General features: G+C 56.9%; 1 protein-coding gene and 1 pseudogene across 1 annotated transcript; both read right to left on the bottom strand.

Annotated features, from left to right (window-relative positions):
* Positions 1-296: 296 nt before the first annotated feature.
* On the bottom strand, positions 297-4764 carry LOC142823791 (transcription termination factor 4, mitochondrial-like; annotated as a pseudogene).
* A 21-nt stretch (positions 4765-4785) lies between these two features.
* On the bottom strand, positions 4786-22513 carry LOC102461432 (uncharacterized). The gene is made up of 6 exons (XM_089770435.1): positions 22406-22513; positions 21083-21209; positions 16653-17518; positions 10642-10813; positions 9520-9636; positions 4786-5778 (listed from the first exon to the last, which is right to left on the bottom strand). The coding sequence occupies exons 1-6, from the start codon at positions 22511-22513 to the stop codon at positions 4922-4924; spliced, it is 2247 nt and encodes a 748-aa protein (XP_089626561.1). The 3' UTR covers positions 4786-4921.
* Positions 22514-23399: the final 886 nt, after the last annotated feature.

Raw genomic sequence — 23399 nt, 5'->3', positions numbered from 1 at the left:
TTTGTGGAAAAACTTGCCAGCTGTCTACACTGGCCACTTGAATTTCTGCAAGAACACTGACTTCCAACTGTCTGAAATCAGTGCTTCTTGTGGAAATGCTATGCTGCCCCTGTTCGGGCAAAAGTCCTTTTGCGCAAAGCTTTTGTGCAAAAGGGCCAGTGTAGGCAGCTCAGATTTATTTTGCACAAAAAAGCCCCAATTGCAAAAATGGTGATCGGGGCTTTTTTGCAGAAAAGCGCGTCTAGATTGGCACAGACGCTTTTCCGCAAAAAGTGCTTTTGCGCAAAAGTGTCCGTGCCAATCTAGACGCTCTTTTCCGCAAATGCTTTTAACGGAAGACTTTTCCGTTAAAAGCATTTGTGGAAAATCATGCCAGTCTAGACGTAGCCCTGGAGTGGCTCTCCGGGAATCGGATGAAATGGTTATTATTCAGGAAAGCTGATGCCCAAATAAACCTGTTGCGCCTTTACGGTGCCATAGGACTCCTCATTCTTTTTGCAGATACAAGCTCAGAGGCGACCCCTCTGAGACTTGCAACCAGTAAGGGCTGGTTTTTCTCAGATGCTCTATCCCAGGGGTGGGAAACCTCAGGCTCAGGGGCCGGATGTGGCTCCCGGCTTGCCTGGATCCAGCCCCCAAGGCTCATGCCCCTCCCCCCAGCATTGAGGAGCCTGCACTGACGTTCCAGCCCTCTACTGACCCACCCAGGGGTGGCCCGTGAGCCTAGGCAGACTAGGCAGTTGCCTAGGGCGCCGGTGGCCCGGGTGCCCGATGATGACGTCATGGCCATTGACAGCTGTGCAGGCGGGAGCGCCGATCACTCCTTCCGCCTGGGGCGCCAGCTGCCGCAGCCGGCCTCAGACCACTCCTGGCCCCACCGCAGGGCTGGTGCACACGAAATCTACTAGGCTGGGCCCCCCTAAGCTCTGGTGCGCAAGGGGAACGTGGGGAGCGTCCTTCTCCTCAGTTGGGGGCCATATAAATGAGGGTTTAGGCTGGGTTTTGGGGTTGTTTTTTCTTCTCACTTGTGTGCAGTCCCCAACCCAAGAAAGGTTCCCCGCCCTTGCTATATCCTGATCCACCTCCCGACCCGCAGCATCTGAGACAGCTCATACCACTCCAGCCAGGGGCGGTGCGTCTTGGCCAGGAAGCACCCTTCCAAGTCTCGGGTGACCTCCTTCAGTTTCAGGTTGGCGATCTGGGGCTGGCCTTTCTCGTCGGGGCTTTGATAAACGTGCCGGGCCTTGACCTCAGCTCTGGGGAGTTCGGAAGAGACCCGATTTCACCGCGGCTTTGTGCTTCGCTCCCCTTCTGAACGTCGCCGCCCGGGAGCCGTTCTCCAGCTCACTTGGCTCTTCCCGCAAGCCGCTGGGGGCCGCGATGCAGAATCTCCGTCGCCTGATCCACTGGGAAGGGACCTTTCTCCCAGAATGCCCCCACCGCTGCCTCTTTTCTTCCAGGGCACAATGAAGACACTGAGGCAGGGACTCACCTCTCACTGCAAGGCCCCTTCCCTGAGGCCCAGTTCCCACAGGGAGGTCACACGCTGTCTCAGCTGCTGTGCTGGCATCCTCAGGGCTCTTCTGCAAGGCCCTCAAGGTGGAGTCGGCGTCCAAGCCCAAGAGGAGTTTGGAAACCACCCCCCGTTGCGTCAGAAGAGCCAGCTTGGGCTGCAACCTAAATGGCTGCATTACCCGGACGTTGCTGCATCCCCTGTCGGAGAACCCAACACCTGTCCCGGCGCCTGTAGCTGTTTGTCTCTGCTTCCAGGGGCTTCCCCACTGGCTCCCTGCTCCTCCGAAACGGAGACTTTGCCACCACAGAATCTCCGGGCTGGAAGAGACCTCAGGAGTCATCAAGTCCAGCCCCCTGCCCAAAGCAGGACCATTCCCAACTCAATCAACGCGGCCAGGGCTTGGTCAAGCCGAGACTTAAACACCTTTAGGGATGGAGATTCCACCCCCTCCCTAGGGAACCTATCCCAGTGCTTCACCACCCTCCTAGGGAAAGAGTTTTTCCTAATATCCAACCTGGACCTCTCCCACTGCAGCTTGAGCCCATTGCTCCTTGTTCTGCCATGTGACACTACTGAGAACAGCCTCTCTCCAGCCTCTTTGGACCCCCCCAGCAGGGAGCTGAAGGCTGCTATCAAATCCCCCCTCAGTCTTCTCTTCTGCAGACTAAACAAACCCAGATCCCTCAGCCTCTCCTCATAAGTCATATGCTCCAGCTCCCTAATCATTTTGGTCGCCCTCCGCTAGGCCCTCTCCAATGCGTCCACATCCTTTCTGTAGTGGGGGGCCCAGAACTGGACGCAATACTCCAGATGTGGCCTCACCAGAGCCGAATAGAAGTTCCCACCACTTCACGCTGATGGGGCCATAGAGGCCTGTCTACACCCTCTGGTTAACAGAGGGCAGAAAGGGGCAGATACAGCCAATGGAGAGTAACAGTTGGATGAGCAGATGGATGAGCGCTGGGGACCACCCTGCATGTTTGCATGACCTGCCGGCAGGCCCGCATCAGGCACAGGCTGCTGCACGTGGAGGGGCTGCTGCGGCCCCTAACCGGTCAGGGTGCTCTTACGATGTGATTAACCAAATAGTCGGTAAAATAACACTACCCGGTCAGTTGTTTTACTGTGTGAGTAATCATAGAGCTAGGAAATGAAACACTGAAGTCACCCCGCCGTGGCGCCTTCGGGTCATGTTGCTCACTGGTTTGGACCTTGAGGTCTGAGCAGCGTTCCCTGTAAGTGGAGCAGCTGGGCAGCCACCCAGGAGAAATTCAAATGCCACCCTGTTGATTAGCAGAGCGCCCACAGCTGGCAGCATTTCTAGTGGTGGTGCACATCTGCAGGGCTCAGTGCGTGTAACAAAATTTATTCCACACAAGCTGGAAAAAAATTAGAGGGAACATTGGCTCTGAGGATCACTGCTCTATCTGTTCAGCTATTAACACAGGTCAGAGACCTGCCCCAAGGTTTGAACTACAGCAGATCTTTCAGGGGGGAAAAGAAACCTGCCCAGCCTTGACTTTCAAAGGGCCAGCAATGGAGAATTCCCAAACTCCCCTGGCACGTTGTTCCCATGGCTCATTCCCCTCACCAGTGTTTCCTGTGAGCTGAGCGCTTGCCCAGGAGAGATTCAAAGGCCGCCCAGCCGATTAGCCAGCAGCCTGTGTGTCCATTGGTGGTGCACGTCCACATACCTCCATGCACCCAACAGTCATTCTGTTTTCGTGGGGACAGTGTTGTTTCCAGCTAGTGCTTTGGGCTGGACCTTTCTCTGCAGTCTGAAGGGCCCGTTAGCAGCGACATGCTCCCCATGGAGACAGGGACCAAATTGCCCCTGAACCTTCTCCGTGTGGCGCAAACCCGACAGAGCTTCTGGGCTCGCTCACCCTAGGGCAGGTCTTATCGCCCTTTGGTCCATCTCGGTCACTCTTATTTTTAGCAAAAATCGCAGACGGGGCATGGGTAAAAAAACCCAAACTCAGGAAGCCTCTGAACTGTCTGCGACTTTTAAGGACGGGTCGGGGGGGGAAGGGGAGCCTGACAGCCCAAGGCCCATCAGGGAGAGCAGTCCCAATTCCAGGACTAGTGGCAGCCATATGGCGAACAGGAGAGGGACAGTGCCAGCCAGAGATGCTGGAGCAGGGGGGAGGGATAGCCCTGGCCCCAGTCCCTGGGGAGGAGGGAAGGCCATAGCTGCTGGGGGAGAAAGGAAGCGGGGACAGATCCAGCCCCAGATCACCCTGTCGATCCCCCGGCCTGGGGGGGTGCTGAATCCAAAGATGTCCCAGCCGTTGGCTGAAGTCACAGCATCGCTGGCGTCCGGGACTAAGCCCCATCCTTCCTCCTTCACACGGCTCTTCTCCGAGCCCTCCCCAACCCCCCTCCCCTTCTCCTTGGCTCGTGGGCCGGACGAAGGCCGTGAAGAGGCGGGTAAGTGGCTAATCGTGTCGATTACGTGATTCGTCGAGAAGGGGCCCCGCTGCGGCTCTGCAGTTTAAACGGCGGCGGCCCGGCTCCTGCTCCGTTTAAACTGCAGAGCCGCAGCAGGGGTCGCTCCCAGACCTCGCGCGAGCCGACGCTGAGTAGTCCTGGCTCCCGCCGGGTCCCGGACCGCTGCACCTCTGCCCCCCCGCCCACTCCGGGGGGGATGCCTTTTAAGCCAGCTCCCCCCAGCACTGGCTCCTGCTCCCCCCCGTCTCCATTGCTGCCTCTGATACAGCGACGTGGCAAGCCGCGTACGTCCCTAGGCTGGACACAGGACTGGCGAGGGAGGGGTGAAGAAGTCGAATTTCTTGGGTTTATTTTTCCTCTAGTCCAGTGATGTCTCCCCTCGTGGAGTCTCTACCAGGGGTAACCCCAATCTCCCCTCCCCCTCCTTGTCTCACGTGGTTTCTGCTCTGGGGGTGGCTAAGGGTACCCACGAGCACACCCCGATCCACAGCTGACGTGTCCACTGTGCGTCAACCGCCCACTCCAGGTTTCTCTTGGCTGGGACGTGCCGTACGCCGTGGATTCAAAGGGAATCCTTCCCCGAGGAGAACAGTCTCTCGTCCCCCTCCCCTGCCCCCCCATGGCTTCTCCAAGGCATCGCAAGCACCGAGCACTCTCTGTGGCCACAGTCGCCGTCCCATGTGGCCTCTCTGAGGCATCACAAGCCCTGAGCAGTCCCATGTCCATGGTCTCCCCGCCCCGGGGCTCCTCCACGATCTAATCCATGTGGAATCCCATGAAAGTCCCTTGCCCACGTGGACTCACCCTGGTGTAAAAAACCCTGAGATCACCAGCAACCACGGCCACCGCGCCACTAGGTGCGATCCACGCGGCGCTGCCACGGAACCCACGTGCCCGGCACGGCTTTGCCCTCCACGCGGGGCCCCCCACCGGACCCCGCAGCGCCCAGGCGGCTCATCGCGGGTCGGCCACGTGGGTCCTGTGGTGCACGACGAGCGCGGAGCTCTGGCCGAAGGCCTTCCCGCACTGGGCGCAGCGGTAGGGGCGCTCGCCGGTGTGGGTGCGCTGGTGGCGGATGAGGTGGGAGCTGCGGCTGAAGCTCTTGGCGCACTGCGGGCAGCGGTAGGGCTTCTCGCCGGTGTGGGTGCGCTGGTGCTCCAGCAGGCGGGAGCTCTCGCAGAAGCGCTTGCCGCACTGGGCGCACTGGAAGGGCTTCTGGCCGGTGTGCAGGCGCTGGTGCTGGATGAGGTTGGAGCTCCAGGAGAAGCGCTTGCCGCACTGCGGGCAGCGGTAGGGCTTCTCGCCGGTGTGCATGCGCTGGTGCTGCAGCAGGTTGGAGTTCTGGGTGAAGCTCTTGGTGCAGGCCCCACACTTGTAGGGCTTCTCCCCCGTGTGGGTGCCCAGGTGCCGCATGAGGTGGGAGCTCTGGCTGAAGGCCTTGCCGCACTCCGTGCACTTGTAGGGCTTCCCTGGCGGCGGGCGTGGTGACGAGACGCCGGCGCAGGGCGGGCCCGGCGGCTCCCCCGCCTCGTCCCCCCGGGCCTGGCCGCGCCGCTCCACCGGGGACCCGCCTTCCGCCGCGTCCCGCCAGGCTGGGCCCAGACGCGCCGCTTTCGAGGCCTCGGCCTGGCTCCCCCAGGCTAGGTCCTGGGCCAGCCGCTGCCCCGGCGAGTCCCCCGGAGGCCCCCCAGCCTCGGCCCCCCAGGCAGGTTCTGGCTCCGGGCCGGGGGGCTCGGTCCCCGCGGAGCCTCTCCAGGACATCTTGTGCGGCTGCCTCGCTTCCTCCCCCGACTGAGGGGGGCTCCTGACACCTGCGGGGAGAGGAGAGGGGAGAGTCACTCGCCGGGAGGAGGCAAAATATTCAAAGGACAATTCGCTTTTCACAACTTCGACCCTCCAGCAGGAGCCCCGGAGCCTCCCCTGCCCCACCTCTTCCCTGCAAGACTCTGCCCCGCCCCTTCTCGCCAGGCCCCGCCCCTTCCCTTGAAACTCCGCCCCCCTTCCTTTCACTCCCTGCTTTTCCCCTCCTACTCCTTGCCCCCCAGATCCAGAGGGACTCGCTTGCAAAGCCGGGGCCGGGGGCTGCAGCTGCCCGACGCAGGTAGGAAGCAGCCCTGGATGAGCAGGTGAGGACCCAACTTGCAGTAACTTCCGGCGGTTCCACCCCATTCCCCGAGCGACGCGGCTGGGCCCAGGTGATCCCGTTTCCCGCCGCCGCCAGCGACTGCGGGGCCCCCCAACACACAGGCCCCCAGGGCGGGCGCCCCAAGGCAGGAGCAGGGCCACGGGACCGGGGCCGGTTGCACTCCAGCGACAGACGGCCGAGGAGCGAGCTGGTCGCCCATCCTTGGGAGCAGAACGTTTATCCCAGCTCATCAGGATCGGGGCCAGGTCAGGCCAGGCCAGAGAAGGGGAAAAGGCGGCGCCGCGGCGCCATCTGGTGGCCAAAGAAATCGCCAACTTCCCGCCCGGTGGTTCCCGCCTGCTCGGGAAAGGCAGAGCGCGGGTGACGGGCAGGTTGGACGAGTCGCGTTCTCCTAAACATCCCAGGGACGGGGGGAGGAGGGACGTAAGCGCCAACGTGGGCACACAGAGGAACGGCCGCCCCCTGGCCGTTCGGCTGTCCCAGCGCAGCGTCAGAGGAAGGGTTCCAACCGCCCGAGCAGCGAATGGGACGCTGGGGGCAAAAAACCCAAACTGGCTTCAAGACTGAGCGTGATAAGTTTATGGGGGGGTTGGGGGGGTGACCCTGCCGACAATGGCAGAGAACCCGTCTCCACTGGACAGTGACGGGTCACTAGGCAGGTCGGGTTCTGACTCACTGCAGGGAACTTGCGGCCAGGTGTCCAGCTGGCGGCTCTCACCCGATCGCCATACTGGGGTCAGGAAGGAATATTTCCCCGGGCCAGACTCGGGGGGTCACCTTCTTCTGCAGCATGGGGCACAGGTCATTTGCGGGTTTAAACAAGAGTTAATGGTGGATTCGCGCTGAAGTCTTTAATAACCCAGATAACTCAGCCAGAGGTTAGGGTCTGGGCCTTGTCTGTATTTACCCGGAGATCGACTTTTCAGGGTTTGATTTAGTGGATCTAGTAAAGCCCTACTAAATCAAATGCTGATGGTGCCCCCTCCCCCCTCGATCCTGGTCCTCCATGGGGTCGCAAGGAGTAAGGGAAGGCAAAGAAGACAAAGGCCGGGGGAGGGGCTGCTGGGGGGGATTATCAGGAGGGGCTTTGGGACTGGGCAGAGCGAGCAGGCAGAGCCGGAGACACTAATGAACCCTGCTCTGGTTTGCAACCACATCCTGGTGACACCAAGTACTGGCAGAGGGGCGGGGGTCCCAGACGGGCAGGCATGTCTCTGACCGGGAGTCCAGCTCGGGCGGACTTGCTGGGCAGAGCTCACGCCGCGATTCGCACAGCGCCCACAGCTGGGTTTCGTTTCTACGGGTGGTGCACACGCCTCGGCGCACGGAAAAAATTAGAGTCCACACTGGCCATGAGCCTCTCCTCCCCCCAAAAAAATAACAGTCAGGGTTTTCCAATGTTAACATTGCTAAAAAATTTTCCCCAATTTTCCCTTGAGAAAATGGAAACATAATTTTTTGTGCCCGGTCAGCTTGACCCAAAGGGAAGTATTTTGGATTGCTCAACCGGCCGAAACATTTTGTTTCAAGTGAGTTCAGCTTTAAACAGCTTTTAATGGTAAATTAAATGAAATGGACACCAACTGAAATTAATGGGTAGCAAGTTTAAAACTAATAAGCGAAAGTTCTTCTTCACACAGCGTGTAGTCAACCTGTGGAACTCCTTGCCAGAGGAGGCTGTGAAGGCTAGGACTATAACAGAATTTAAAGAGAAGCTAGATAATTTCATGGAGGTTAGGTCCATAAAAGGCTATTAGCCAGGGGATAGAAATGGTGTCCCTGGCCTCTGTTTGTCAGAGGCTGGAGAGGGATGGCAGGAGACAAATCGCTTGATCATTGTCTTCGGTCCACCCTCTCTGGGGCACCTGGTGCTGGCCGCTGTTGACAGACAGGCTACTGGGCTGGATGGACCTTTGGTCTGACCCAGTACGGCCGTTCTTATGTTCTTATGACTGCAAGACTAACAGTTCCTCCTGCCCTCACACGGTAAACACGTTAAGGTCTGTAGCCATGTTTGCACTCCAGGGAAGATGACCGTGAGGGCAGAGGATTGGACCTGATCTCTCGAGGTCCCTTCCAGTTCTAGTGTTCTATGATTCTAAGATTGATGCTGCTGCGATCGATCATCTGGAATTTGATTTACCAGGTCTAGTTAAGACTCGCTAAATCAAACACAGAGAGCACCCCCCCCCCCCCCCTCAGTGGCTGGTACTCTGCTCCCGTGAGGAATCAAGGAAGCTGACTTGAAACTCAACTCAAACTGCCACCGTGTTACTGCCCATTCCTGCCCTAAAAGGAGAACCGTGTAATGGCCTGGTTTGTTCTGGATATCCACTGCCCCGAACGCTTTGCTATGCGCTTCAAGGCAGTAGGGCTTCCCACCTGGACCTTTTCCCTCCCAGCAGACCTGGCTGTCAGTCTGGGACCTATATCAGGCTTGGTCCATTTCACTTTAAAGGAGCTTCTCGCCCTCTGCCAAACCCAGCAGCAGCAAATATCATGCACTGGGTAGTCTTTATAGCAGTGTGGCCTACTGGCTACAGCACGGGATTCTGCACAGCTGGGTCTTCTCTCCAGGTTTGCCCGGCACATGTCACGTCCCCGCTCTGTGCAAAGTGAGGACCAAGGCATGGCCGGGATGGACAATGTCTTGAGCAACGTTTCTCAAACTAGGGATCCTGACCCAAAAGGGGGGTCCCAAGCCTATCGTAGGGGGCTCGCGGTATTGCCGCCCTTGCTTCTCTGTTGCCATCAGAGCTGGGTGGCTGGAGAGCAGCGGCTACTGGCCAGGTGCCCAGCTCTGAAGGCAGCGCCACCGCCAGCAGCAGCGCGGAAGTAAGGGTGACATGGGACAGTGGGGGAGGGGATATCAACGTTCCCTCTAACTTTTTCCATAGATGTGTGGAATAAATTTTATATGCACCGAGGCATGTGGAGACGGGCACCAGCAATAGAAACACACGCTGCTGGCTGCGGGCGCTCTCACCTAAATCTCTCCAGGATGACCGCCCAAGTGCTCAGCTTACAGGGAACACCGGTGGGTCACTTCTAGGGGCAGGAGTGTCATAGCAGCCTGAATTATTTTCAAAGGGAGGTTTGAGAAGCCCTTCTCTTGAGCTCTGTGTATTCCCTGTGGCCGGCAGCCAGTAAACCCCGCCCTGGACACGTGACAGTCCCACGAAGGAAATTCGGGGACCCGCCTCCCGCCCGCGATGCCGCGCTTGGGTTCCGTTGAGCCACGTGCAAAACTCACGGCTTCTTTGGGCCGATTCAGGATGCGACCGACCCCTCCAGAGCCCGAGCGGGCGCGCAGGATGGAAACCTCGCGTGTCCATCCCTCCCCCCACCCCCCGCTCCGGAGCCACCCCGTCAGCAGGGTTCCGAGCAGGTTTCCCCTGTTCCTCACCTGCATGGGGGTCTCTCGGGACCACCCGTGCTGCGGAGTCGGGGGCGTGTGGGGCCCAAGGCCCTTCCCCTCGCTGCATCTGGATGAGCACGTCGCTGGCAGAGGGGGCTGGGAAACCTGTCCGCGGGGGGGGGGGGGGGGGAGGAGACAGGGTCAAAGGTCAAACAGGCATCACAGAACCTGATCTCGACCCCCCCCCGCTTTGTACAGGGGGTCCTTGGAGGCTGAAACCTGAGCCTGAATTAAAGTCCCGGTCTTAAGGCGGGAGGAGGGGGAGGGTGTCTGGGAAAGTGGCGGATCGTTCCAGACTCGCTGCGATTGGCTGGGTCAGTGGGGGGGCCAAATCACTTCCCTCCCCCCCCCCCGGCCAGGAGAGAAGGGGCTTGCAGGGCCAGAAGAGACCCCCAGGCTCTGTACCCTGCAAGGCAATGAGGCCTTCCCCAGACTGACCCTACGGGGCCCGGAACAGGCACGGCGCCACGGTGGGGTCACCCGGACTCCCAGTATTAGCACCACGCTCCCTATCGGCAGCACTCCCAGCGTACGTGGGGGGGGGGGAAGCTGCTAGCCCCTTCTACAGAGAGGGAAACTGAGTCCCAGCGGAGGGGGCAGAGACGTGCCCACAGCCACATCGCAGAGCCACGACTGGCCCCCAGGGGGTCCTGCTCTAGCCACTAGGCAAGGTGCCCCCCACCCACCTGCAGCAGCAAAGAAATCCAGGCTGGGGCAGAAAAAACCCAGTGGCAGCTGGGGACGGGGGTGGGGGAGGGGGGGGAAGGATCCCCGCACAGACGCGCCCCTGGGCAGCCCGGGGGGGGGGGGGCGGACAGGGGGATCCCCGCACAGACACACCAGTGGGGGAGTGGAGCAGAGGGATCCCCGCACATTTTGCGCCCCGAAGCCGGCCGGGGGTGGCAGAAGGGGGGAGGGGAGCAGGGGGATCCCCGCACAGACGCGCCCCTGGGCAGCCCGGGGGGGGGAGCGGACAGGGGGGTCCCCGCACAGACGCGCCCCTGGGCATCCCGGGGGGGGGAGCGGACAGGGGGATCCCCGCACAGACGCGCCCCGGGGGATCCCCAGCGCGTGGCGGGGGGCAGTGGGGACCCCCTGGCCCGTCCTCACCTGCGCGCCCCGGCCGCTCCGCGCCGCCGGATGGGGCCGCGCTGGGGCGGGGGCAGCCCCGGGGAAGTCCCGGCTCACGTCGCATCCCCGCCCCACGCAGCGCGCTGCGCCCCGGCTCGCCGCCTTGAACCCGCCCCGCTCCGGCAGCGCCAGGCCCCGCCCGCCGGGTCCCCCCCCCCCCCGGGCGTCCTGGTCCCCCCCTCCCCCCCGGGCGTCCTGCGGGTCATTAACAGGCTGCTAATGAGCATCCTGCCGCGGCGGCGCGCGGAGGCGCCGATCTCCAAGCGCCGGGGCTCTCCAAGCGCAGGGCGCTGGGCAGCCCCGAACGACCCCCTGGCCCGGGCGGTGCGGGTTTCCCCGGGCCCCCTCTTGGGAGTCTGGTTGGCTCCCGCGTCGCCCCCACGTTCGCGCTCCTCGGGGTGACAAAGTCAGGCGCCGGCGTGCGAAAGTGTCACGGCCCCTCGTGCGCCGTCACCGTGCGAGCGAGCTCGGCTTTCGCCCCTCGCCAGGGGCGGCCCGTCCATATAGGCGAACGAGGCGGCTGCCTAGGGCGCCAAGTTAAATGGGGTGCAATGGGGCGCCAAATGGTGGCGCAATATCATTGAGGGGTTTGGAGGCGGGGGTGCCGATTGCATGGCTTGCCTAGGGCGCCAGTTGCTGGCAGGTAGTCTAGGGCCGCTCCTGCACCTCACACAAATCCGTGGGGCACGCCGTAGGGCCTCTGTCCCCGTGCTTTTGGGGGGAGGTGGAGCCCCAACCATTCTAGAGGGACCCAGGGAGTTGTGGGGGCCTGGCAGCCTGCTCCAACCCACCCTGTCACCCTCCCGGCCTGCTGCGCTCGGCTTCCCCAGGGCACCCCACTACCAGTCACCACAGAGAAGCTGGCCAGGCGAGTGTGAGGCGGAGTGGGCTGGTGGGCCCCACCACCTGCATGGGGCGGTGACCCCGGCTGCTGTCACCCGGCACCCTCCGTACTCGCCCGGGCTGCATCGCTAAGGGGAAAGGAAGTGAAACGGGGCAGGGGCTTGGGGAAGGGATGGCCTTGCCGTACAACACTGACATTCCAATGGTCGGTCAATAGAGCAATAGAAAACCATTGTATGAAATTCTAATTTGCGCAGACTTTCCCCAGAGCTTTTTGTATAGCCTGATGTAAACCTAGGAAAATACCTAGATGAGCTGATGGACACCACTCCCCCCCAACCTTGGAAGATCTTTGTGTCCTTTAGGGGTACACGGCCGTGTTACCTGTCAGATGGATGCTTGTGCGGCCGCTCTGAAGAGATTCACATGCCGCTCAGCTGATTAGCAGAGCACCCAGGGCCGGACTGAGGGGTAGGCGAGCCGGACAGATACCCAGGGAGCCAACCGATGGGAGGCGCCTGATGGTAGCTGTAAGGGGCGCGTGGCGTCCCTTGTAGCTGCCATCAGGCGCCGTGAGCTCGGCACCCGCAGTGCCAGCCCCAGGGGCAGGCCCTGCACGGCCCAGCGCGCATGCCAGCAGCGCTGGCCAGGCCAGGCTGGGCAGCACATACACCGTGTGCCCTGGGGGCGGGCCCCGGGCTGTGCGCCAGTGGCCGTGGCCGGCCTGTGCATGCACTGTACGCCCTGTGGGCAGGCTCGCACACCCTGGGGGGCGGGTCCACGCATGCGCTGTGCGCCCGGGCTGCCGAAATGGCTTGGGCTGGCCCAGAGAGCGCCCACAAGAAGATTTTGTGTTTCTACTGGTGGTGCACGTGCACAAGCCTTGGTGCACATAAAACTTTATTCCACATGTGCTGGGTTAGACCAAAGGTCCATCTAGCCCAGAAATCCTGCCTTCCCAGAGGGAATGAACAGAACAGGGAATCTTCAAGCAATCCCACCTGTCACCCAGACTAGGGACACCATTGCTATCCATCCTGGCTAACAGCCAATGATGAACCTATCCTCCATGGATTTATCTAGCTCATTTTGATCCCTGTTAAAGTCTTGGCCTTCACCACATCCTCTGGCAAGGAGTTCCACAGGTTGACTGAGCATTGCATGAAGAAATACTTCCTTTTGGTTGTTTTAAACCTGCTCATTTCATTTGGTGACTCCTAATTCTTACGTTATGGGAAGTACATATATGTTCCTTATTCACTTACTCCATACCAGTCATGATTGTATAGACTTCTTATCATATCCCCCAGTCTCCTCTTTTCTAAACTGAAAAGTCCCAGTCTTTTAAATCTCTCTTCATACAGCCTTTGTTTCAAACCCCTCATTTCTGTTGCCCCTTTTCTGAACTTTTTGCAATGCCAAGGGTTTTTTTTTTTATATATATTTTGAGATGAGGTGACCACATCTGTACGCAGTATTCAAGGTGTGGATATACTATGGATTTATACAGAGGCAATAAGATATTCTCTGTCTTATTCTCTATCTCTTTTTAAATTATATTACTTGATGAAATGATGGATAGAAAGATAGATACAAGAATTCTGATTAATCCCAGAATTCTGCCAAGTTGATTTAACACCGATTCCCTGTGGGAAATAAGCTAAAGATCTTGCTTGCCAATATGACTGTGTCTATACTGGGGCTTTTCCTAGCATGGCTATGTCACAGTGTGATTTTTTTTTTACTTTGAACTGACAGAGATGTTGGTAAATGTAAGCCAAGCCTTTGTACAGTAGCACTAGAAGGCCCAGGCATGACAAAGCACTGTACAAATGCAAAACCAAAGGATGGCTCCAAAGAGCTTTACAGAAACAGAAATAATGGCCAAGAGCCATTTTGTTTTTCAATGTAAAGGGTTTTAATGTTTCTTCGGTTATTTCTTCTGTGCATAATAAAGGTCTGAAATAGGGTTGCCAGATACTTTCACAAAAAATCCCGAACATGGCAGGGAAAAAATTGGTTGAGGCAAAAAAAAAAAAAAATCCCAAAAACAAAAGTGATAGAAATGTAGCCGTGTTAGTCTGGTGTAGCTGAAACAAAAAACAGGACTATGTAGCACTTTAAAGACTAACAAGATGGTTTATTAGGTGATGAGCTTTCATGGGCCAGACCCACTTCCTCAGATCAAATAGTGGAAGAAAATTGTCACAACCATATATACCAAAGGATACAATTTAAAAAAATGAACACACATGAAATGTGATTTGTCCTTTTCATATGTGTTCATTTTTTTAATTGATAATAATTTTAATTTTATTCCAAAATATTGGAATAAATTGCCAAGGGAGGTGGTGGAATCTCCCTCTCTGGAGATATTTAAGAACAGGTTAGATAGACATCTGTCAGGGATGGTGTAGACGGAGCTTGATCCTGCCTTGAGGGCGGGGGGCTGGACTCGATGACCTCTCGAGGTCCCTTCCAGTCCTATTATTCTATGATTCTATGATCCTTTGGTATATATGGTTGTGCCAATTTTCTGCCACTATTTGATCTGAGGAAGTGGGTCTGGCCCACAAAAGCTCATCACCTAATAAACCATCTTGTTAGTCTTTAAAGTGCTACATAGTCCTGTTTTTTGTTTCAAAAACAAAAGGAGACCAATCTTGATAAGCAAAAAAAAAAAAAAAAGGTCGCTGTGCCTTTAAATTCCCATGCTCCCACCCTCCCGGCCACTGCCAGAGGTAGAAAAGTGTGCCTCACGGCCTTCCGTCTGAGACAAACAGAAAATACCTGACATTTTACATGTCCGCTATTTTCTCGTTTTTAACCAGACAGAAGATGGTGAAAACCGGACACCTGGCAACCCCAGTCTAGAAGCATCTTTATAAGAGAGTTACTATTGCAGAAGCAGACCAGAACCACGCAACATAACTCCTGGAGCACATAAAAGGGCTTATATTTGCAAAATTAAAGGACCTAAAAAACATTCTAATTAGACCTGGGTGCAGAACTTTTTTTTTTTTTTGGTTTACTGGTGATCTCAAAAAAAAGCCCAAGCAAACATAATGACTTTCAAGGTGACCTTAAAAGGACTGTTTTTGAAATTTGAATGGCAAAAGTCATTTTGGATCTAACGGAATATTTCATTTGACCTCGAATGAAATGTTTTTGTTTCACCTCTGAGCATTTTATAAAACTACAGTGGAAGGAAATTATGAGACAAAAAGTCACATTGAATTAAAAAAAATACACATGAAAATGTTTCACTTTGTAAATGTCAAAGCAAAAGATATTTCTGGACATTTTTGGAAACCAGCAGAAAGTCACCGAATGTTTTGGTGCCGCGGAATCGCCATTTTTCACCACTAATGACGATCCAGTTGAAATATTTTGCCCCGCTCCAACCATGACACCTATAAGACTTTCCAACACAAAATTTTTTTCTTCTGTCACGCCATCTGCCAAAGTACATGAAAAGAAGTGAAAAAAGATGCAGTCAACTCCCGGCCTACTGACCCTTTGTCAGACAGGCAGCCACTTTCACTGTTGCAGAGATATGACACAATCATCGATGGGAGAAAATCATCCACAAGGCAGACGGTCATTAAAATACAGTTGTGAAAATAGTTCCACATGAAAGGATAATTCCGTCTAATATTTTTCTGTGTTTTGGTTTTTTAAGAAAAGAACTAGAAAATACCATCGAAGATGCTAGGTTGAAAGAGGACAGAGGAAATAGGAGATGTGGGTCAGAGAAAATAGTGGCAGTGAAATTAAAGACTCTTGAAAGTCTTACATATAAAGGAGCAGAGTTAAGGTTACCCAGAAAGCCGTAACTTGCATTTCCTGCCTCACCAGGCCACTGATCTCCTAGGTAACTGGCAAGTTACAATCCTATATTATAATTTCAGCTTTTTGCAACTTGAAAGACATCTGGTCGTAAAGAGAGGTGGTGGTTTTGGTCAGCTTTGGGCAGAACAGTTCTATTCAGAACTGGTGGGGAGAAATGGGATTTTTTTTTTTGCCACAGAAAATTTAGACAAAAATGCAGGAAAAAACAGTTTTTGCTGAAATTTTCCACGGGAAATTTCAAGCTTTTGATTTAAAAATATACACAAATGGTCTTTCCTGAAAACTGAAACATTTCCCCCCAAAACTTGACATAATTTTGGCCCAGTCAAAAATATTTTAATTGTGAAATGCCGCAATGGTGCCTCACAGGAGCTGCAGTTCAGGGATCTCGTGCTCCAATGCTCCTTTATATCCCAGCATCCTTGGTGAGATTACATCTGCGATAATTCACAACAGTCTCCCCTCTGAACCACTGCAGTGCCTCATGGTCCCATTCTCCTCTACAGGTCAGACCCCTGGGTTGGCCTACATCTCCCATGATGCATTGTGGTTCCCCCATAGATGACCTGCCATCATGCACTGCAGCAGTCACATGGCCACATTGCATGATGGGAGATGTAGTCTTGATGGTTAGCCTGTCCTACAGCAGGAGGTAACCAAAGCACAGCTCCCATAATTCACTGCAGCGGTTCAGGAACAGGGGAGGGCATCATGGGAAACGCAGTCCAACTAAGGAGCTCCGCCTAGAATGGAGAATGAGGAGAAAAATTGCACTACAGTTTTCATGAAGCAGTGGGGCAGCATTTCAAATCAGAAAAAACTCAGGTTTTGACGGTGATTTTTTTCTGCAAGAAAACTTTACATTTTCTGCAGGAACCAGACACATTTTATTGGATCAGAAACCCAATTTTCCAGACAAAAAACAATTAATAATGATACCAAGTGCTTTTCATCAGCAAGTCTCAAAGCACTTTAGGATCAATACCTTTGCAGATGGGGGAAACTGAGGCACTGAAAGGGGACATGACTTGCAGCAGGGCAGGGCTAGGAAGAGAACCCAGGTCTCCTGAAAGCCAGCTCAGTGCCTTATCCTGTAGGCCGGCCTGTTCTAAAAACAACCCCCCCTCCCCCCGCACAATGTTTGGCAACACTGGGCCGGTGATAGGGTCTGCAGCCCCTTTAAGAGAGAGTGGGTAGGCTTCACTGTAGCCACGCCCAGAGCATGTGACTGACAACCAAGCTGGCCCAGCTGCTGCTGGCCCCGCCTCCTCTTAAAGGGACCAGCACCCACTTTATTTGTAGGGTCTCTGCACCGCATGGCTCCTCTGGTGAGTGATGAGGCCGGAGCGCTGCCGGAAGCTCTTCCCACACTCGCCGCAGCGGTAGGGCTTTTCCCCCGTGTGGATCCGCCGGTGGATGGTGAGGTGGGAGCTGACGGAGAAGCCCCGGCCGCACTCGGCGCAGCGGTACGGCCGCTCCCCGGTGTGGGTCCGCTGGTGGAGGTTGAGGGTGGAGCTCTGGCTAAACCGCTTCCCGCACTGGTGGCACTGGTAGGGCTTCTCCCCGGTGTGGGTGCGCTGGTGCTTGGCCAGGTGGGAGCTGACGGCGAAGCTGCGCCCGCACTCGGGGCACTGGTAGGGCTTCTCGCCGGTGTGGGTGCGCCGGTGCAGCACCAGGGTGGAGCTCTGGCTGAAGCTCTTGCCGCACTCGCCGCACCGGTAGGGCTTCTCCCCCGTGTGGACCCGCCGGTGGATGGTCAAGTGGGAGCTCACGGAGAAGCCCTTCCCGCAGTCGGGGCACTGATGGAACCTCTCCGCCGCCGGCACCCGCGGCTGGGGTGGCAGCTGGGCAGGGCGCCCGCTTTGGCCAAAACTCCCCCCACACTGGGTGCACACGGGCTGGCTCCCCGCTGGCTGGGGGAGATGAGGAGCCAGGATACGCTGCAGGGCGGCGGCGCCTTCTTTGGGTTTCTTCAAGCCCCCGCTCTCGGCTGCCGTTTTGCTCCAGGGCTTCCCCGCTGGCCGGACCTGGCTCTGGCAGGCGGCCGTGTGGCCTGGGGTGGGGTAGACGTTCCCGTCGGCTCTTAGCCCCGGTAATGTCCCGTGGGATGGTGCCGGCGGGGGGCCTCCCTGCTGCCCGGTTGGGTTCGTCATCCCGCCATCTGCAAGGATAAAGAGAGAATCCGGCAAGGATCCTAGGGCTGTTGTCTCAGCCGCGCCTCGCCCCGACACCTCCATGGTCCCCGGACTCTTAAAAAAAAACCCCACACTAATACATCTCAAGCAGCTACGGTTGTGAAGAAAACCGGGAACACGAACCCTGAGGGCATCAGCGATGCCCCTGTGCTGCCTGAGTCTGGCGAGAGCCGGAGCCCCTTGCTCCGTGCGGTTTGAACGGCGCTGAGAGGTCTGGGCAGAGTTTGTTTTAGGTGTGGAGCTCGGAAGGGCCGTGTTAGCTTCCCTCTCCCTCCCCTCATCGGCCGCCTGAGCTGCGGAGGAAAGAATGGCAGAGGGGCATGGAAAAGAACCGAGAATGCTGAAAAAAATACACCCAGCTGCCTTAATGAACCTCTTCGGTTGTTCTTCCATCTCGCACGTGGACAGGCAGTGACAAGACGGGAGGGAGCTGCTGCCCAATGGGATGGGTGGACAGCCACAAGTAACACATCCGCCACTCCTGATTGTGTGCCCCTTAGGGCAGGGACCGCCTCTCTGTTCTGGGTTTGTACAGCGCCTAGCGCAATAGTATCCTCAGCCACGACTTGGGCTCCTAGCACGACCGAAATACACCTACTACACATAGGGCATGTCTAGACTACATCTCTCTTTCAAAAGAGGGATGTAAACTAGGCAGATCGAAAGTGCAAATGAAGTGGGGATTTAAATATCCCGCACTTCATTTGCATAATCACGTCACAGCGTTCTTTCGAAACCCCTTTTTCGAAAGATCCCGTACTCCCAATAGCCCAAGGAGTAGTTGCCAGATTATCTCTTTATCCTCGCAGATGGCGGGATGACGAACCCAGCTATGCAGTAGGGAGGCCCCGCCCCACCGGCACCATCTCACACGACGTTACTGGAGATAAGGGTTTGTTTTTTGGTTTTTTTTGTAAGAACCGTGTGTAGTCTGAGGTTTCACTTTCAAAATACCTTTTTCGAAAGAACGCTGTGACACAATTATGCAAATGAAGTGCAGGATATTTAAATCCCTGCTTAATTTGCATTTTCGATCTGCTTAATTTGCATTTTCGATCTGCCTAATTTACATCCCTCTTTTGAAAGAGGGATGTAGCCTAGACATAACCCTAATGTACAATGCACAGTGCAGTAGGGTTCTGAACCGTGGCTCAGTGCCCCGAGCTACCGTAATACACCTAATACACAATGTACAGCGCCTAGCACAGTGGTGTCCTAAACTACATTTGGGTTGCCTGAAGCTTGATGTACGGCCTCAAGCCCAGTGGGTCCTAAGCCATGCCTGGGACTCCCAGCTTTACCATAACAATAAAACTGTAGTCCTCCCCTGGGTGAGGTACAACTGGGAGAACTCATGAGTCGAGCTGAGCAAAAAATGGCTTTTTCAGTTCGCTGGCAATTCTGAAAAGTCCTCCCCCCCCCCACAAAAAAATCAATTTCAGGTCCAACAAAAATACCATTTTTCACACTTTTCAAGTAACTCAAAAAAGTGAAAAGGAACGATTTGGGTGCAATGGAGCATTTCATGTCGAGAAAATCAAAATGTGTCTTTAGTTTGACCCTTTGAAACTATTTTCATCATATCCATGTCTAGACACGCCCCCGGCAATAAACAAAATTTGGAAACCAACAGTTATTTCATCCTAAGAAACTGAAATGTTTCCCTTCCGAAACGTTAAACATTCTGCTTATTTTGGGGGAGTATTTAAGTTAATTTTTCAAGAAGGCTGATAGAATGAGGCAGAACTGACAGGATTTGACTGGGATCACGCAGCCGGAGAGCTGGCAATAGGTCACAGAGCACCAGTGCTCTATCCATTAGGCCACACTGCCTACCATTTTCTTTCTCCAGCCCTGCGAGTCTTGGCTACTTAGGGTGTAAACATCCTGCAGGGAGAGTGTCTCTCCATATATTGATCATCTCTCACAGGTACCTGAAGCCCTACACTTCTGTGATTCTTGGCATAGGAACTGGCCAGGCTGCAAAGTCTCTAAGTCAGTGCTGGGCAACCTGTGGCCCATGGACCACACGTGGCCCACTGGAGCTCCATCTGTGACTTCCCCGTCTGCCTCCCCTTCCCCACACGCCTCCTCCTCACTGGGGCACCGGAGCCTCACACTTTCTGCCTTTCCCCCCTTCCTCCCAGAACTTTCAGAGGCCACGAATTGCCTGATTCGCACTCCGTCCCCACCCCTGCCCCTCCCGCCCAGAGCTGGAACGCCGCCAATCAGCTGTTTGCGGCGTTCCAAGCTCTGGGAGAGAGGAGAAGGAATCAGGCGATTCGCGGGCTCTGAAAGTGCAGGGAGGAAGGGAGAGACGCAGGGAAGAGCGGGGCTCCGGTGCCCCAGCTGTGCAGGAGGCACGTGGGGGAGAGGGGCAGACCAGGAGGGGCCACAGGACTGCAGGTGGATCCCCCAGTAGGCTGCTGTGACCCATTGAGGTGAAGGAGGGCCATGCATGCACGCTGCCCACTAGCCTAGGTTGCCCCTCACTCATTTAAATCATGCAAATATCATATTTTGGCCACACCCCTTAGGAGGCAGAGAGGAACTGGGAGATGGGGGAAGATATGCCACCTACCCGCATCCTTGACTCCTGGTCCCAACTCCTGGCTGGATTTTTCCTGAGCCCCCTTCCAGGCCACAAACCCACCTTCCGGTCTGGCCCCATTACCCTTGTCCATCACCCCACCCCGAGCTACAGCCCCATTCCTGACCCACCCACCATTCCTGGTTGGCCATCCCTACTCTAAGTGCCAAGATAGCAATTGATTCAGCTTTAATGCAGTTCTCCCAAAGCCGGGGAGATCGGACAGCAGACCAATGTGTACGGCTGGATGGGGGAGAAGAAACGGGCGGGAAGCAGTGCAGGCTAGTGGTTAGAGCACTGGGCTGACACTCTGGAGACCCGGATTTTAGTCCCAGCTCTGCCACCAGCCTGAGGGGTGACCTTGGTGTCTCTCCGTAGCCTGCGTGGGAGCTCTCTTGTGGGAAAGGGCTGTACAAAGAGCCAGACGCTAGGATGAGCAACGTCGCAGAAACATTCTTTGGAGAAACCTCCTTTCTCCCTGCAAAAGCCACAGGCCTGGCTCACCCGCACACGGGATGAATTGTGAGTGAGTTTGGCAGACAGGGAACAAATCCACGTCATTTTCGCTCCATTCTGGGTTTTTTAAAACATCGTTAAAAATGCCTGAAAAGGTTTCCGTTTCTAACACATGCCGCTTTTCGTTTGACCGGCTGTTTTTTAATCCATATTCCAAACTAGCACAGGAGGGGCTAAAAAAAGATTTGTTCCCAGTTTTCCAGCTCTGCCACGTAACCAAAAAAAAGTCAATTTTTAGCTCAGCTCAAGCCAGGGCATTTCTGATCCTGCCTTCCCGTCACAGGCATGGAGGCGACTGTCTTCTTCCCTCTCGCTTGGATTTGGGGGGGAGCTGACACCCTAAATCTAAGGGGACAGCTCAGCGTTAGAGCCAATCTGGGCAGATCGGAGCCTGCCCGGCCCCAAAGGCCCAGGGGACCCTTACCCCGAGAAAGGAGCGTCCCGTAGTTCTCCGGAACCATGTCTCTGTAAACGGGCCTCGGTGCAGGGTCCAGCAGAGCCCACTGGATCTCGGCAAAATACATCGGACCCGCCTCCAGCGTCCCAGGGACCTGGGAGGAGAAGGGTTTGAGCCTGAGGCAAACTAGAATCCTGCTCCAGGGCTCCAGCTGCTTCATACCCACCCTCCCCTCAGGCCAGCCTCACAGTCCCCCAGCTGCCTGTCCCCTCCCTCCAGCCCCACATACCCCACATCTCTGCCTCACCCTCCAGCTCACTCCTGCCCCTCCTAACTCCAGCCCCACATCCTCCAACTCAGCCATGCCCCTCCCTCCAGCCCCCCACTCCTGCACCCTCACTCCAGCCCCATACACCCCCCCAACTGCCTTAGCCCAGCCCCATACCCATCTCACCCGACCCTCCAGTTCACCCCTGCCCCACATTCCCCAGCTCAACCGTGCTCCCTCACTCCAGCCCCCCACCCCTACCCCCACTCTGACCCCATACATACACCCCAGCCCCCTCTCTCCAGCCCCACGTACCCCATCTCAGCCCCACCCTCCAGCTCACCCCTGCCCCTCTTAACCCCAGCCCCACATCCCCCCAGCAGTCTCAGCCCTGCCCGCCTGCAAACCCAGCCCCACACCTCCCAGTCCTGCCCCCTCACTCCAACCTCCCGCCCCGCCCCCTGACTGTGTGTCCGGGTTTGCACAGCGCCTAGCACTCCGGGCGCTCCCGTAATACCCCTAAAAAGCGGGGGGGCAGGGGCGGGCAGCGAGCGAGGCGCGGAGCCCTTACCTAGCGCTTTGCGGCGTGGGGGGGGAGGGGGGAGCTGAGCCCCCTGGCGACGCGGGGGAAACTGAGGCACGGAGCGGGCGCTGGGGAGGGACCCAGGCGTCCTGCCCCGCACCGGGCCCGGCAGCCCCAGCCGGCGCGGCGGGATCGGGCCCCGGGGCCGAGCCGAGCCGAGCCGCGCTGCGCACGCCGCTGACCCGGGAAGTTCAGCCCCCGCCGGGGTGAGTGGGGGCCGGGCAGAGCCCGGGGCGGCCCGGCACAGCGCCCCCGCCCCCATCGCTTCCCCGCCTGCCCCACACCGAGCCCGAGCGCCCCCCCCAGTCCACCGCCCCTCCAGCCCTGCCCCACATCCAGGCCTCCAACGCCCCCCCGACCCACACCCAGCTCCCAGTGCCCCCTCCTGCACCCCAACAATGCTTTGCTGCCCCCCATGCCTCTCCTGCCCCACACCCAGCTGCCTAATTCTGCTTCTGCCGCAGCTCCCCAACCCCCAGGCCTCTCCTACCCTACTTACAGCTGCCCCCCAAAAGCCTCTTCTGCGCCCCCTACAGAGCACGAATGTCCTTCCGGGCACAGGGACCCCAAAGTTCTCCCACCCCACTCTGCACATAGATCCCCCCATACTCCTCCTGCCCAATGCCCCTCCCATCCCACACAAACCCCACCCCACACACAGGTCCCCAGACACTCCTCCAGCACCCCCCACACTTTTCCCAACAGCCCCTCCCCCCACCCTTGCCTTAAATTCTGCTCCCAACCCCCATTCCCCCCACAAATTCAGCCCCCCCATTTCCCCTCCTGCCCCCATAATTCCCCCCACTGTCCCCAACATCCTTCATCCACCCCCAAGCCCACAGCCCCCCCCATGCTCTCCAAGAACACCCCCAACACCTACATCCTGGCCACTCACTGCCTGCCCCTCCCCCAAATCAGTGTCTTGCTCCATCTGGGTCTAGGGAAATTCTTCCTCATCCAGGCTGTCCAGTAACTTCCCTCTCTCCCATCACCTGCCTCATGCTCAGGCCTGGCCTGTCACAGCCCCCCCTGCCAAATCCGGGATCCTGAGAGGGCGCAGGGGGGCCATGCAAGCCCACCAAGTGGGGGTGTCTACACTGCACCCTTAGCTCAAGCCCTGCTCCCATCCACACACAAACCAGTTGGCCTCGAGTCTGCACGCACACCGAGCCTGGCCGGGATCCCAGGCCTCTGCGAGTGGGTGCAGCTCGGAGAACGGTGTCCGGCTGCCGTGTGGATGCAAGCCCTGGCATTCTGCAGTGTGGACGCAGCTCAAGCCACAGCCCTGCGTCACAAGAGTGGTGGACACATTCTCAGCTGGGAGACCCGAAGCCAGCTGGAAACACAAGTCACCGGAGCACACAGATCTGGGTTTAACCAAACTGTGTAGACACACTCAGTAAAGGCCGGTCTGCACTAGGAAAATCTATAATTGTCCCCAGCCATACTGTGGTGTAGACGCAGGGTCCATTGACAGAAGTTTTTCTGCTAGT

This window comes from Pelodiscus sinensis, chromosome 18, assembly GCF_052426305.1.
Source record: "Pelodiscus sinensis isolate ZL-2025 chromosome 18, ASM5242630v1, whole genome shotgun sequence".
Lineage (NCBI taxonomy): Eukaryota > Metazoa > Chordata > Testudines > Trionychidae > Pelodiscus > Pelodiscus sinensis.
This window is presented reverse-complemented; position numbering and strand designations above follow the sequence as displayed.